Here is a 14,858-nt window from a genome sequence, read left to right on the forward strand (position 1 = left end):
GATCAAGAGAGAGAGTGGGAGGAAGAAATGAGAGCTCTCCTTGCGTTCCGATTTTTGAAGGACATTGAGGTTTGTTGAGCAAAAAAAAAAAATCTTTTCCAGTTTCACTTTACTGGTGGTCCCATAAATCTGTGCACACCAACGCATACATACACAACCCCTCAGATAAACAAGCACGTACACACACACACACACACACAATTTAGTCTTGCAAACATCTGCCAACCAACACACAATGAAAGAACAAACATTTAAGGACTATTCTAATTTCCCCCGCCAACAAAAGCCTGCCATCACAAAACCGCCTCTCTATCACTTCCAACCACTGGGCAGCGGTACAGTGGATGTTTTACGGTAATTAAATGCCCTTAAGTCCGGGGAAAATGAGAAACTGTTTCAATATTGATACAAATTAAAAAACGCGGTCAGAGAAATATGAGCCGGCCGACTAAGGAAGGAGGAATGAGGGCCGAGATTGAGTGTTAATAAGGAAAAGGTGTTAAATATACTTTGGGTTAGAAATTGAGAGGGAAAGACAATAAGACGCAGGTGTGGGCTCATTACTGTGAAGCGGAGCGCTCATAGAATAATTACCGCAGGACCACACAGGAGAGGAGAGGACATGAAAGCAGGGAGGAGGAGAGATGGGAGGAGGCAAAGCAGCAGAGAGACACACTGAACAGAGCAACAGAAAACAAAACCTAGCACCACTATCCATGCTAACTGCCTCTCTGAGGAGATGATGTGGCATGATTCCTCACTTGGATTACAGGGACGGGTCATCTTTGAAGTTTAACCTGGGGAGCACAAAGTATCTCTGGGTACCTTTTGTGTAATCTGCAACAATGTAGTGATGTAGTCTCTTATTTTTGTGGAGCATGTGAACTTGTTGGTGGCAAATTCCCAGTCTGCTTGGAAACTAACGTGATGAGATGTAAAGGTTTTAGGAGATTGTCTTAATAAAATATTTCTAATCAATTCAGTTTTCTGAGGGCATTTTTAACCACAATTTGTCAGTCAATGTCAAAATAAAAGCTCTAAAGTTTTCTAAAACTTAATTTCTGTCATATTTGCTGAAACTGACCCCATATTCCAGTAGTGCTACATGGAGAATGTAATTTAGAAATAAATCTGGCTGGGTATCTGTGTGTCAATCACTGCTCAGGCACACGCATTCATTCTCTCTTGTGGGGGGAGGGGCTTAGCAGAAAGGGGGGGTGGGACTGAGAAGTTGTTGATGTTCAAATTTTATGGCTAAATCCTGGATCTTCACAATCCTACCTAGCACCTTTAACCACTTAAATTTGCTGAAAATGTTTCCCTAAGCAATTTTATATTGACTTTAAAAGACTTTTAAGTGGCCTTGGAAACATAGTAGCATAATGTCACATCACTGTCTATGTGTTCGCAGTGTGGTGAAGACTGTGGATCATAATCAGACAATCTTCCTCAGCAGGTAGAGTTGTCCCAGTTTTCATGGAACTGTCGAGTTTAAGGACTCCTCATGTATGTTGGCCATCAAGTTCAGTTCAGCATATATGAAAGTGAATGAAAGGGACGGTGAATGAGTGTGAGGGAGGGAGAGAGAGGGAGAGAGAGGGGGAGGCAGCAGCTGTCTGCCTGGATGACCTCAGCGACAGCTGCTGCCACCCCCCCACCCCCCCATTATGCTGCCCTCTGTATGCCAGCTCGCCTTTGAAGTTCAGGTCAAGACCGATACAGATTTGGATCACATACCAATATTACTGGACAATAAAGCACATCATTTACTGCCAATATGCTTATTTAGTGTACCCACTAAAACAAAACATGTATTTGTGCAAGTACCATTGCAATGCACAATTAACAGAAACAGATAATGTACTTTCAGGGTGGTTTCATTAATGTAGTTTAAGCAAAAATAACAACTATAATAATGTAGATATTGCTACATCTGTAAGAAGAAAACCAATATAGACTTGTTGTTAATTGTTGTTAATTGGTCTAATGTCAGAAATCATTAACTATCAAACTGTTGGGTACCTGGGTAGCTGAGCTGATAGAGCGCAAGCTCATATAAAGAGGATTAGCCCTCAACTTTAATGGTAATCCCTTACGTAATTCAGTGCTTCCCACTTCAATACTAGAATGTTGTTCACAACATTTAAAATACAGAAAATATTGGCTGGTAATATCCGTATTGGAGCATTTTACTTGAGGCTATCTTTGAAGTGCCGACGGTGGGCAGAGAAAGATGCTCTAGTCAAACTCTCTGGAACGCTGCAACCTGATACACACACACACACACACACACACACACACACACACACACACACACACACACACACACACACACAGCAAGTACAGGATGGCATGTAGACAATCACATTGAATGATGCACACACAGAGGGGTGTGGAGACACTGCAGCACAAACCGACTTGCATGTGTAAATGTGCACTGACACACTGTCTTCCCTCCAGATATTTTGGTTACATGAATAGGAGTTGAGGGAAGCAGCTATTTGAGTCCCAGTATAGAAAGAAACACACCTGTATTTGAGCAGGAAGGTTGTCAGAGTCCACAAGGTCACAGACTACAGCCACCTCAAACTGAGACAAACTCATGGACATAAACACAAGCAGACATACTGACAACTGACTCAGCTTTGTGGATGCAAAGTGAAGACAAGACAACAATGTGTCTTTTGTGGAAACATCAAATTTTAAACACACACACACACACACACACACACAGACTTGACATTTCATACTACACTGACGCAATGTCCTACACAAACAAAAGCGTCTTCTTTAACAAATGCTTCATTCATAATCATACAGGAACACACAAGTAAAACAATTGTGGTCACAGACACACACAATGTAACACTCCAACACACACACTTGAACACACACACTCAAACATAAGCACACGCAGTGCTCCATTGTCTGGAGTACTAAACAGGCTTGGTTACTGTATAATGACCCCACCAACCTAACCTGGCTAACTATATCCAAAATCTCACACAGAAAGGTCAAGCAAAGCAAAAAAACATGAAAAAAATGAAAGAATTAAAAATCATGTGTAATGAAGAAGAGAAGATTTGAATACAGTAGACTAAATGCAGACCTAAATTCATGGAAAGAAAGCAAGAGAGAATAAGAGGAATAAACAAGCAAAATCTTGTACTTTAAAAAAAAACAAAAAACAAATAGCCAATGTACTTTCAGGGTTGTTTCATTAATGTAGTTTAAGCAACATTAACATCTATAATAATGTCGATATTACTACATCTGTAAGAAGAAAACCATTACAGACATGTTGGTAATTGGTCTAATGTTAGAATTCATTAACTATCAAACTGTTGGGTGCCTAGGTAGCTCACCTGGATAGTTCGTAAGTAACATGTCAAGTCTGTAAAAGTGTGTTCAGTACAGGTACTCAATTTAATCCTAAGGTTAGTATTGGTGTCCCGTGTCACAGTTAACATTGTTTTTACAAACTTACCTATAACGATGAGTGTGTAGTTGATGTTCACGCTGCCAAACCCATTGGTAGCCTTACAGATGTATGTCCCTGCATCTTCAGTCTCCACCTCTTTGATACGCAGAGCTTGCTGTAAAACCCTGAACCGCGTCCAGCCACTGTGGATGTTGCGACCATCTTTGGTCCACATGATGAGCGGTGGGGGGTCACTCTCCACGGGGCAGGGCAGCTTCATGGTGCGACCCAGATGGATGCTTTGCCGGTGGGCCACCCGCTCTAATACCCTGGGTGGACCTTAAAGGTGGGGAAAGGAAAAGGAGTTATTCAGATTATGAAACACTGTTAAACAACGTGATATTTCACTGTCTCTTCAGACCTTCTTGAGACTAGTTACACAGATTTTAATAAATCAGATTACAGAAAGTGTAAACAACCAGATTACTTGACTACAGGTTTAGATAACTTGCCTATGAAACCCATTTGCTACAGAAAATGGTTGATTTTTGTTTGCAGCAGCAACATTTGCAACATCCAGTTGTTTGAACTAGGAAAACCTTGAGTATATTGTAATCTAATTAGTGTCTAGGCTGTTTGAATGCACAACCAGCAAACAAAACTATGCCTAGAGGGACAACTTTAAAAAATACTGCCCCCCTCCTCTGTACAACAGTCCAAAACCCCCAAAATGTTTATTTCACAATATTATTAGACAAAGAAAAGCAGAAAATCTACAATTTGAAGAAGCTGCAACCAGAGAATGATTGGCATATATTTCCCACAGTGTTTGCATGAAAAATGACTGCAATGATTAGCTGACAATCAAATTTGTTGCCCTTTTGCTGTTGATCTACTAATCGATTAATTGACAACTTATTTCAGCTCTCAGGTTACATTTACTGTAGTATGTTCAATGTTCAGACTTATCATTGAAACCGCATGAAGGGTTAACATGGACCTGCCAAAAACCAGATTAATGTACTGTGCAAAATGTGCTGTTTCCCTAAGACTGGACAACTATATCCACACAGTTACAGTTGTGTTGAGGGATGGAGTCATTTTGAGAGAAGTAGGTGAGTCAACAGTTCTAGGATCAAGGTTAGGATGACGGCTCCTAAATGCCTATTCTTCATTTCCATGTTCGGAATCACACACCTCTCATTTTCACCACTATTCTTAGAACCAAAGAAACCTCCAAGTATGGCATTTAACACACAGGAATTATCCTTTAACCTTTAAGAAGTGTATAATGGCCAAGCTAAACACTGACATTTCAACACAGACAACAATAAAGTCCCCAGGGAGCAAACACAAAGCCAAGCTAATATCAACTGAGATGTCACGTCGAGACAAAAAAAAAAAAATCAGGCGTGACCTTGACCGCTCAGTAGCCGGTCTACTGTGAAACTGCACACTAGAAAAACAGAGGGAGGTGAAGGAGCAGGCTGATTGACTGGGAAAGGTGGGAGGAAATTGTGGGGAGAAGTGGGAGTGATGGAGAGAACAAACAGAGAGGAGGAGGAGAGAGAGGAAGAATGGAAGGAAGTAAGGCAAGAAGAGAATAAGGGAGGAAAGTAAGAGAATGAGGGAGAATTGAATTTAAGTCAGTAAGTCTGAGAAGAGAAAGGGAATGAAATATGGCTGAAATGTACAAAGTAGTGAGTAGTACAAAGAAAGACAAACAGGAAGATAGAGAGCTGGAAGAAGGAGTGTGGGAGCTAGAAAGGTTCAGCATACTGTCTCTTCTCATCACTCCTTCTGGCTTAAAACAATACCCTCCAAATATAGCACTAAAACACACAACAGGCCACCATGATGCAAACAAAGTGTCCTAAAAGACTACAAAAGGCTGTTGTATGGAAAGACCATCATAAAACAACACACTTCAGGTCATATCCTGTGGTTTGGGAAAGATTTAAAGGAAGGACAAAGGGTGATTTGATTTTAAGAATGTGCCTTATAGAGGCTTATCCAGAAGAATACATATGGTCTGAAAAAGATTAGAAACATATCAACTTCAAATATAAAGATTTGAGGTTATAATATTTCAATCACCAAAGGAAAATTGAGATCTAGAAACATGACACAAGTGATGAGATGATGAGACAGCTTGTACACAAGCAGTTACAGTTTGTCCATCTTATTTAAAACACTTAATGTGGAGGTAGAACGAAAAATGAGTGCAACTAAGATGTCATAAATGATACCTCATAAGAAGTAGGAACAGTAGGTCAAAGTTGCACTTGGAAGTTGGTCTGTAAATGTGACGGATGTTTAAATCTACTTAACAAGTAGATCTTATCAATTTAGGTCTTTGTTTTCTCTTCCATATAAATAAGTTGCATTTACATTTATGTATTTTTACTTTTTTGGCTTGCCTTCAGACTTCAGAAAAGTTAAAGAAAAAAGACTTCACATCATTGGCCAGTGTCAGTGTCAGCAAATCTAAACAAGGATCAAGGTGAAGTAGAGTCAAATACATGAAGCGGATTATAAAAAAAGGAGAACAGTTACTGTAGTCTTCTAGCATTTGCTGTCACGGCGGGATGTTGCTTTAACAGGAGAGCAGGAGGTGGACACAATGATGGATGGATGGAGGTGAAATGTGTGAAAAAGACATTAGTCACACAGAGGAATTCACAGGAGTCTCTCCTCCTCTCTCCTCGTTCCTGGTCGGGGAATGTGTTCGTTCAGCTGTATGGCTTTCTCATCAGGGGCCCGACAGCTCACACTTCCTCCTTTACCTACTCCCTACCTACATTATTTTCTTTTCTCATTCCCTTGCTCTTTTTAGCCTTCTTCCTTTTTTACACACTGTATCTCCCTTTATAAGCCAATCTCTTCTTTTCTTTAACTCCTGTTTCTTTCTTTCTCTTGTCTTTTTGTCTCACTTTCACATTTTCTACAGATTCCTTCCTTTCTCTATATACCCTTTCTCTATAATGTTGCTCATTCCTCTGAACTCTTACTGCTCCCCTGCTACCTCTCTTTTTCTTGCCCTTTACCCCTTGGTTCCCATTACTACCCCCTCCAGTCCCTGATTTGTTCCCCTCTCTCTGTTTTGCTCTCTTACTCCCTGCTTTCTCTTTCATCACACTCATTCACACCATCCTCTTTGTTCAATGCAGTATTTCTTCCTTCTCTGCTGTGTGATTTACTGGTCTCCTGCCTTTTTCGGATCTGCACACACATAACTTCCCCAGTTTCTTCCCCAGAGGATCACAGGAGCAGGACCTCTAACTGAACCTCTAAACTTTCTGCAGTTAACCTCTCCTACATATACCTCCCCCTTTTCTTCCTCTCCTCCCTCTCATCCCAATGAAGGGAAAACAGACCAGCAGCTTCTTTTCCTCTCCCTCCTCCTCCTTCTCCTCCCCCTCATCCACAGACCATGACTGAAGTGAAGTCTTTTTAAATCTGTCTCTAGGGGTGAAACTGAAGCGACTAAAAAATCTATTCTTCTCTTTTGTGAAACACAGGGTCAGTGTGTGTGTGTGTGTGTGTGTGTGTGTGTGTGTGTGTGTCTTTGCACATGTGTGGGTCATTTTTTTTACATTTATGTGCTGCAGAATGTACTGTATATTTGCTACTTACAGTCTTTATCTCTTTGTGCTAGTACATCTTTGACTGTTTATGCTGTTTAGGATGCCCATGTATTTGTGTATCTGTGTACAGTATGTGTGTGGGGGAAGAAAATACTTTTGCATTCCTTTAAAACGTTGGTCTGTTTAGTTCATGTGGGTTTTTACGGTGCATCCTTGCCTGCAACTGGCACTCCAACGACATTCTAAAGCACCTACACACAAACATGCATCATGCACACCCTCCGTTTCATCCCCTTATATGCAGGGAGTGTAGGTTAGGCATGCATCTGGTGTTCTGTAGCCTAATGAAAGGAAAACTTAGCCCAAGTCAGACACACACTACTCCCACAGAGGCAGAATCTCCCAGCTCAAAGCTGGCCAACCTCTGCATAGATGGGAGCTGTAAGGGCAAATAAATCAGAGCAAAAAAATCAGTTCATACATTCTGTTCTTTTACTGGGTACTTCAAAAACAACTGCATGCTTAAGTTCCATTCAAGAAGATAATGACCTGGGAAGTGTAAGTATCTACAAATATGTGTACCGTTTGTTAAGATTTGACTGAGTTACAACTCCAATAAGTGATACGATTTTGACGCAAATTCACTTTCACACTTTCTTTCCCTTACAATTGTCTGGCTCTGCCTCATCTAGATTAATCAACAGACATCAGTTCTGGTACTATTCGTCACACTCAAGTTCAGACAGTTTTTCTTGCTCCGACCAACAAGTACTACTAGTAAACTTTTGTATTTTCACACGCTAACATTAGCGGATATAACACAGTAAAGTTAAGCATAAACGTAGCTTTAGTATGTTTTCTTTGGATCCCTGATCTACATACTTCTGTAAAAAGTAGCGGCCATTGCCAGCTAATGCCTGAGCACAGTGCTGTTTGTTTAAATCAGACTCACTTATGCTTTTCACAGACATTTCCATGAGTGAAATTTTCTTAGATGAAAAATAACCAATGTCATAATACCTGGCTGACAAAGTAGGATTTTTAACGTATTTTGCATTAGAAGGAGAAATATAAATATCTTCTCTCCATTATTTGCCATGAAAGGAAAGTAGAAAATTGTTTCAGCATTCAAATACTTTGTCATTGTCATTATTCAGTGAAGAACAAATACCTGCTAATTAAGTCATTTTTTGTGTTGCATACTTTGGCAGCGTGTGACACCTGGGACCTTTATGTTTTGGTTTTGGATTGAGAGTTCAATTTTTAATGCCTTAATGTTTCACTGGTCTTAGAGTCAGATGGGTCTGCAGAGTCCAACACAACGTTGTTGTTGGCGGGGAAGTGAGACTGGAGCGAGAGGGGAGAGCTGAGGAATGCTTTTGATGAAGAGCACTTAACAGTGGGACACAGCGTTGATGTACTGCGCAAGGTAGAGGTGTATGTGTGTGCGTGTGTGCGTGTGCGCGCGCTGAGCTATGATGTTTCTCGAAAGACTGGAGCGCTTAAAGTAAATTGGATCCTTAAGAGGTCATCCTTTTTGTCAAAGCAGTTATAAAGTAACTTTCTCTTGTACTTTAAATAAGCTCAGAGTTAATAATACAGGCAAAAGGTTTATCCTTCCACAATGTGTTTCAATGAGAATTTGTTTGCGCACAACTCAAATTGCTCAAATACCCGTTGGCTATTTATGCTAAACTTTGAGTTAAACCCTGAAATCCCCTGCAGTTATTTTTTTGTATCTAACTTCTCTTTACAAGCCTGAATCCTGTTATCATATCAATAGTCTCTAAAACGATGATGACCAGTGGGATTTCTTGTTGCATGACGCCACACAACCTGATCCAGGTTAATGTGTAATGTTTTCTTACTTCTTCTTACTACTTACACTGTCAGATTTCTTTCTGGCATCTCACTGATTGTCTTTCCTTCTCTTTCTGTTGTTCACACACACACACACACACACACACACACACACACACACACACACACCACACACCCTCAGGCCTTTCTCTGGCCCGAGGCAACAGGCAGAGTGGATACACATTAAGTTGTCTTCACACACATCCACTTTCCTGTTCTGACCCTCACATTCCACCCAACAATAGGTCAACTGCTGCTTGTTAGTCTGTCCTGACAGTTAACACAGGCCCGAGGCTGGGGAGGATATTCGTCATCATTGAAGGACACATCACACTCTCCCACACACACTCACACACACACAACACACACACACACACACCAACCCAGGCTTACACTTGTCTCACACGCACACACAAAAGAAAACACACGTGGCCAGAAAAACTGAGGAATCTGCTGATGGTTGGTGCAGCAACCGATCCCCTGAGCAACTCACACTATTGGCTTTCTGAAAGCGCACGCGCGCATACACACACACACACACACCCCACACACACACACACACACACACACACACACACACACACACACACACCAGCAGCAGCAGCGGCATGGAAGTGTGTAAAACCTACTATAAATCTTTTTTTCCATTTGTCTTAATCAGATATTTAACGGCCTGATAATTCCGCACTTTTCCTGGTAATGGGATATGTTCTCTTGGTCTTACTTTTTTACATTTATTCTCTTTATCTTCGTCTGTCTTTTCCATCTCTTTTTCTCTCTGCTAATTTCCACTAAATAATATTGTTTCACCTTTCTTCTCTGGGTGCTGCACCTGTCTCCTTTTTACTGGAGGAAAAACTTTCCTCAACTGGTACTAACCTCCCTTGGAGGAGATTTAAGGATTTCCCTTAACCTCATTTGTGTGAGGTGTTATTTCTATAACACCTCACACAAATACAGATTCAATACATTTTAATACATATGTTAATGTTCAGAAACTGGCGGGGTAAGGTGCAAGATCTACAACAGACCTTTTCCTACTGGGTTTATACTTGGCAAGAGCATTGATATTTGCTCAGCTGAGGGCTAAAAAATGACTGAATCATTTTAATGACACACCCGAACCAAATGAATACAGGAGAAAAGATGTATGACGACGATTAATTTAACTAACTCCGGGAAAAGGAAATTATGGGAACAATCTTAACTTTAACTTCTCGTCTTATGTTTTCAACTGTGGGAAAAGACATTTGCTATTAAAACATCTACCGAGAGGTGCTGCAACCAACAGCTAGCTTGTGGCTAACGCCCCTATGCATTCTAATTAAAAGTATGAAGTGTTAATATAACACTTTGAAATGAAGATGTATTTTTGTGTCATATATTATAATAATCTTTTTAATTTGTTTAATTATATGGTCTGATAGCATTAAAATAGCCTTGCTTATGACTCATGAAAAACAAATGAGTGACAAATGTTTAATACTAATCCCCTTATAATACATCTGCCTTGTTAATCTTGCCTCCTGTTTGTTGCACCAAGACCAAGGCTCTTTCACACAGAAACATTGTTTTTATAATGTTTAAATGCAAATGTCTTTAGTTTGGTTTCAAAAGACATATTCATAAAAACTGTCAACTGTAACATGAACCCCAATTAAAGTCAATTAAAGCAAAACGGAGGATACTAGAACATGAGAAAAGTGGGAACGAGGCTTTTGAGGAGACGGAGGACATAAAGTTCTGCAACCACCAAGAACCTGAGGGCAGTTTGAATACAAAACATTCTTTCAAAGATTATAAAGGGCTTTACAGAAACCACATAATGCACAGTATGCACTTGTGTGGGCAATAACAACTTGGGCCCATTGCATAAATACAGATCAAGGGAAGTGTACAGTAAGGGAAAAAAATGAAGAAGAGAGTCATGAAGGGATAAAAAGGGAGGGAATAATCCTCACAAACTACCTGTTAATATTTGAGGATTTACAGGTAAACTGAAGACTGGACAAGAAAATGACATTTTAATGAGTACCTTGGATAAAAACCATAACAGATTGAACGTTTAGATCCTGTAAGACAAAAAAACAACATCAGATTGACAGAGCTAGAAACATCCTCAAAAGGAATGACTGTCCATTATCAACAGTCACGACTTAGTGAAAACTGATCCGGTAGTTGCTCAAAAACGAAGACACAAAAGGATGTTTTCTCTGTTATGTCTGTCTTTCATGGGCAGAGACGAAATGTTAATTGGATTTTACACAGTTTGTCAGGAAGCATATTAAAACGCCACACCTGTCTCCTGCGATAACAGACTGTCTCCACAACCTCCATGTGACTTGATGAGGTTTGTTTTACATTACGGATAGTTATTAATACACTTTTTGTATCTCAACTCTCGCATCAGCCATATATAGAAATTTTATATTAATTAATATTAATATATTAATTTTATATATAACACAATACAGAATCATTTTGCAAGCTTTCAGTGCCACTTTGTTCAAATAATAAATCATAACTAGAAAAAACAGAGATTGAAGCACCGAGGGAAATCAAGAACATCACCTTATAGGTGGTTAACCAACGGCAAAAATAGGAAGGGAAAGAAAGAGAATGGAGAAAAAAAGGGGTAAGCAGGCCAGTTTTGGGCTACAAGTAGGTCAAAGGCTACAAGTACTGTTCCAGTTCAGTGTGTATATTTGTGTGTGCATGTCTGGCTGGTCAGTGTATGGGGGCTGGGGACTGGGTTACATTTTAGGGCAAAATAAGACCTGAGACAGACAGGAAGCAGATGCTCTGATTCAGAGCCAGTTACCAAGGGGCATGGCAGTATACTCAGCTTACCTTCATCCTGAATCACCAATGTTTAAGCATTAAATATTTCTCAAGTAAAAAATGTGTATATTTCTTTCAATAAATCTGTCAGTCACATATGATAAACTGTAGAATCAAGGGGTCTGCAGGTTTTTAGACAGCAACATTGATGGTGCTTTAGCATTACAGAGATTTTAGAAATAGTTTAAAAGAAACAAAAAAAACACCTTTTTTTATTATTATTATCATTATTATTATGCTTAAGATTTAAAATATCAGACAAATTACATGAGGAAGCTGTTAAAATGTTATGATCAATTCTGTTTGGTAGAGCAGATACAAGTTTTGCATTTAAGGTTTTATAAGAGAAAATGTAGACATGCGGACAGCTTCACACTAGCCAACCTTCACCGGTGACTGCAACGTCTCTCCCTAACCGTGCAGTAGTGGCAGGTGTTGTGGTTGCATATGAGTGATCTGAGGTCAGGGTCAATTTACTTATTCTGTCAATATCAGGTTGCAGTCCCCAGCAGTAGACGCAACAGCAAGCAATGGCCCTCTGACCCAAAGTCCAATTAAACACACAGTTTGTGGTAAACAGCTACATTTAGCTTTATTGATCTTAACAAAATAGCCACCGTAAATACATCTATTTGTATGGTGCAGTATACTCTGAGTCTGTGTGTCAGTGTATGTTTGTGTGTCTGCAGAGTGCCTCGTGCCTTACAGATAAGGCAAGACATAGTTGGCGCATGATAAGAAATAGTTAACACTCTTGAATGTGTGTGATTGTTTGTGTGCGTATGTGTGCGTATGTGTGCGTGTGTGTGAAGCAAGCCAATGTCCTCGACCTGACTTTTATCAGCATTTTGGAGTCAGACACTGTTACTCATTAACAGCAGTGAACACACACACACACACACACACACACACACACACACAACTGCTGTGGTCCACTTTAATGATAAAGAGGTGAATATTTACTGTAAGGGAGACTTTCATATTGACACATATATGAACAACGACATAAAGAAGGCGACAGAGTACGACGGTAAGAAAGAGAAAGAGAGAGAGAGAGAGAGAGAGAGAGAGAGAGAGAGAGAGAGAGACTGGATTTATAAACATCTTGATAGGTAGATTTGACTTCTTGTCAGTTGCAATTGCAGATAAGATAAAAAAGGGTAGAATTTACCGTAATTAGGTGTCCCTGGAAGGCTAAAACAATGGACACTTTTGTGTTTTTTCTTTACTCTTTATTTTAAGGTAATTTGCTTGTGTTCTGAAGTCATCAAGCAAATAAAATACAAATACAAAAGCAGTTTCAATTACATTATTATATTTCATGCATAGTAAGAACTGCCTCAAATTTAAAATGTAGCCATGTAAATGATAATAGATGTTTGGCAAGTTTATGAAATAGTAATAGAATAATGAAATATAGTATTTATATGGCAAATTTAAATAAATACTTTCACCAAACAAAAACAAAAATAATTTACTTTTTCTATTTTAAAAGAAAAACCTGAACCAACACACACACACACACACTCAATTCAGTATGCATATTTTGCTCTACCTCCTTTTTCCGCTTCACTGGGTGGGGATTAAGACATTCCAAGCATGCACATGCACACACGTGCGCGCACACACCCTCACGCACACACGCACACACACACACACACACACACACACACACATACACACACACACACACACACACACACCACCCACACACACACCACACACACACACACACACACACACACACACACACACACACACACACATCCTCATCCTCATCCACTTGTTGAGCTCAGGTCACTGTCTCATTTTAGGCTACTGTTTGTGTGTGTGTGTGTGTGTGTGTGTGTGTGTGTGTGCGTGCGTGTGTGTGCGTGTGTCGGTGCATGCCTTTGTGTGTGTGTTTTTGTTGGTGCTTTTATTTATTTATTTTTTTAAATTGCCCCATGTTCATGGACACCTTAATGTCTCCCAAAGTCTTAAAAGGAAATTAACTGCTAAAGGAAGAAGGGAAATTCCCAGATGAAAAAGCAAAAATTCTACTGACGTCTTACACTAACATCAAAGATGTGACCTTTAACCTTTGAAAAACAGTGCTTCATATACAGCTCTGTTCCACGCTAAAAAAAATTTCAGCAAGCATGGTATTGAACCTGCAATCTAACATCATGTGCACGCCATTAAAAGAGAAGGAGTCTAGGCTCTGTTTCATGGCAAGTGAGGGTGAGCCTCTGCCTTTATGGAGGCTAAATTAATAGTTCTGTTACTGTAACAGTAAAACTGAGAGCCCATTTTCCATTCCATTTGGTAAGACTCAAGGCCAGATTATGCTGAAAATAAAGTAGTACTTTGTAACTTTTGCATACTTGGCCAATCGCTGCATAAAGTGGGCATGTTTTCAGTAAAGCAACAAAAACTGTTGCAGTCCACCTAATTTTGACATTAAAAATGTGAAGGGGGAGAAGCATACTGACCATTAGACTTACGACAATGCTTTTAGAGAACAGGGCCCAAACGTGCTAGATTTCTGCTCTTACTCACAATTCAATTCAATTAATTGGCATAAATGGCATTAATGGCATAAGTCGGCAAGGTTAAAGTACAGGGGGTGGCTCAGTATCACATGTAGACCACACATTATAAGTTTCATGTAAATTGGATGATGTTTGTCATATAAGGCTGATTTCCTGTTGCCAGCGCTACAACCAAAAGTACATTTTGACCTAAAAATGTCCTCAGGCCTGGAATCTTGTTAACCATGAGAAATTGGACGATGTACACTAAAGTTACCATAAATTCTTTGTTCATTGATAAATGCTCAAAATGGCCTGCCACGCCCACACCCTTTGAGGAAAAGATTTTCTTTTAATAACTTTTCATCTTCATCGGATGAAATCTCTAGGAGGAGTTCGTTAAAGTATAGCACCTTGACTTTTAGTCCTACATCCTGTTGTCACTAGGGGGCGCTATGACTTTTTTGAGCCAATTGGACACTCAAGTTACACCCACTTCCTGTTTCAATAGCAAAATGCACAAAATGGCTGCCCCGCTACGGCCATGCCCTATGACAAAAAGTTTTTTCTTTTTAATGACTTTTCATCTTTACCGTCTTATGATGGCACAGACCAAATTTGAAGTTGATCGGATGA

At 39.8% G+C, this 14,858-nt stretch overlaps 1 protein-coding gene across 1 annotated transcript in view; it reads right to left on the bottom strand.

Moving 5' to 3' along the window:
- LOC116696925 (fibroblast growth factor receptor-like 1) overlaps nt 1-14,858 on the bottom strand; it is a 69,472-nt gene that overhangs the window by 37,232 nt on the left and 17,382 nt on the right. The window contains exon 3 of the mRNA XM_032528187.1: nt 3,488-3,760. Coding sequence (XP_032384078.1) covers nt 3,488-3,760 — 273 coding nt within the window. The remainder of the gene's footprint in view (nt 1-3,487; nt 3,761-14,858) is intronic.

Source organism: Etheostoma spectabile, chromosome 10, assembly GCF_008692095.1.
Source record: "Etheostoma spectabile isolate EspeVRDwgs_2016 chromosome 10, UIUC_Espe_1.0, whole genome shotgun sequence".
NCBI classification, from domain to species: domain Eukaryota; kingdom Metazoa; phylum Chordata; class Actinopteri; order Perciformes; family Percidae; genus Etheostoma; species Etheostoma spectabile.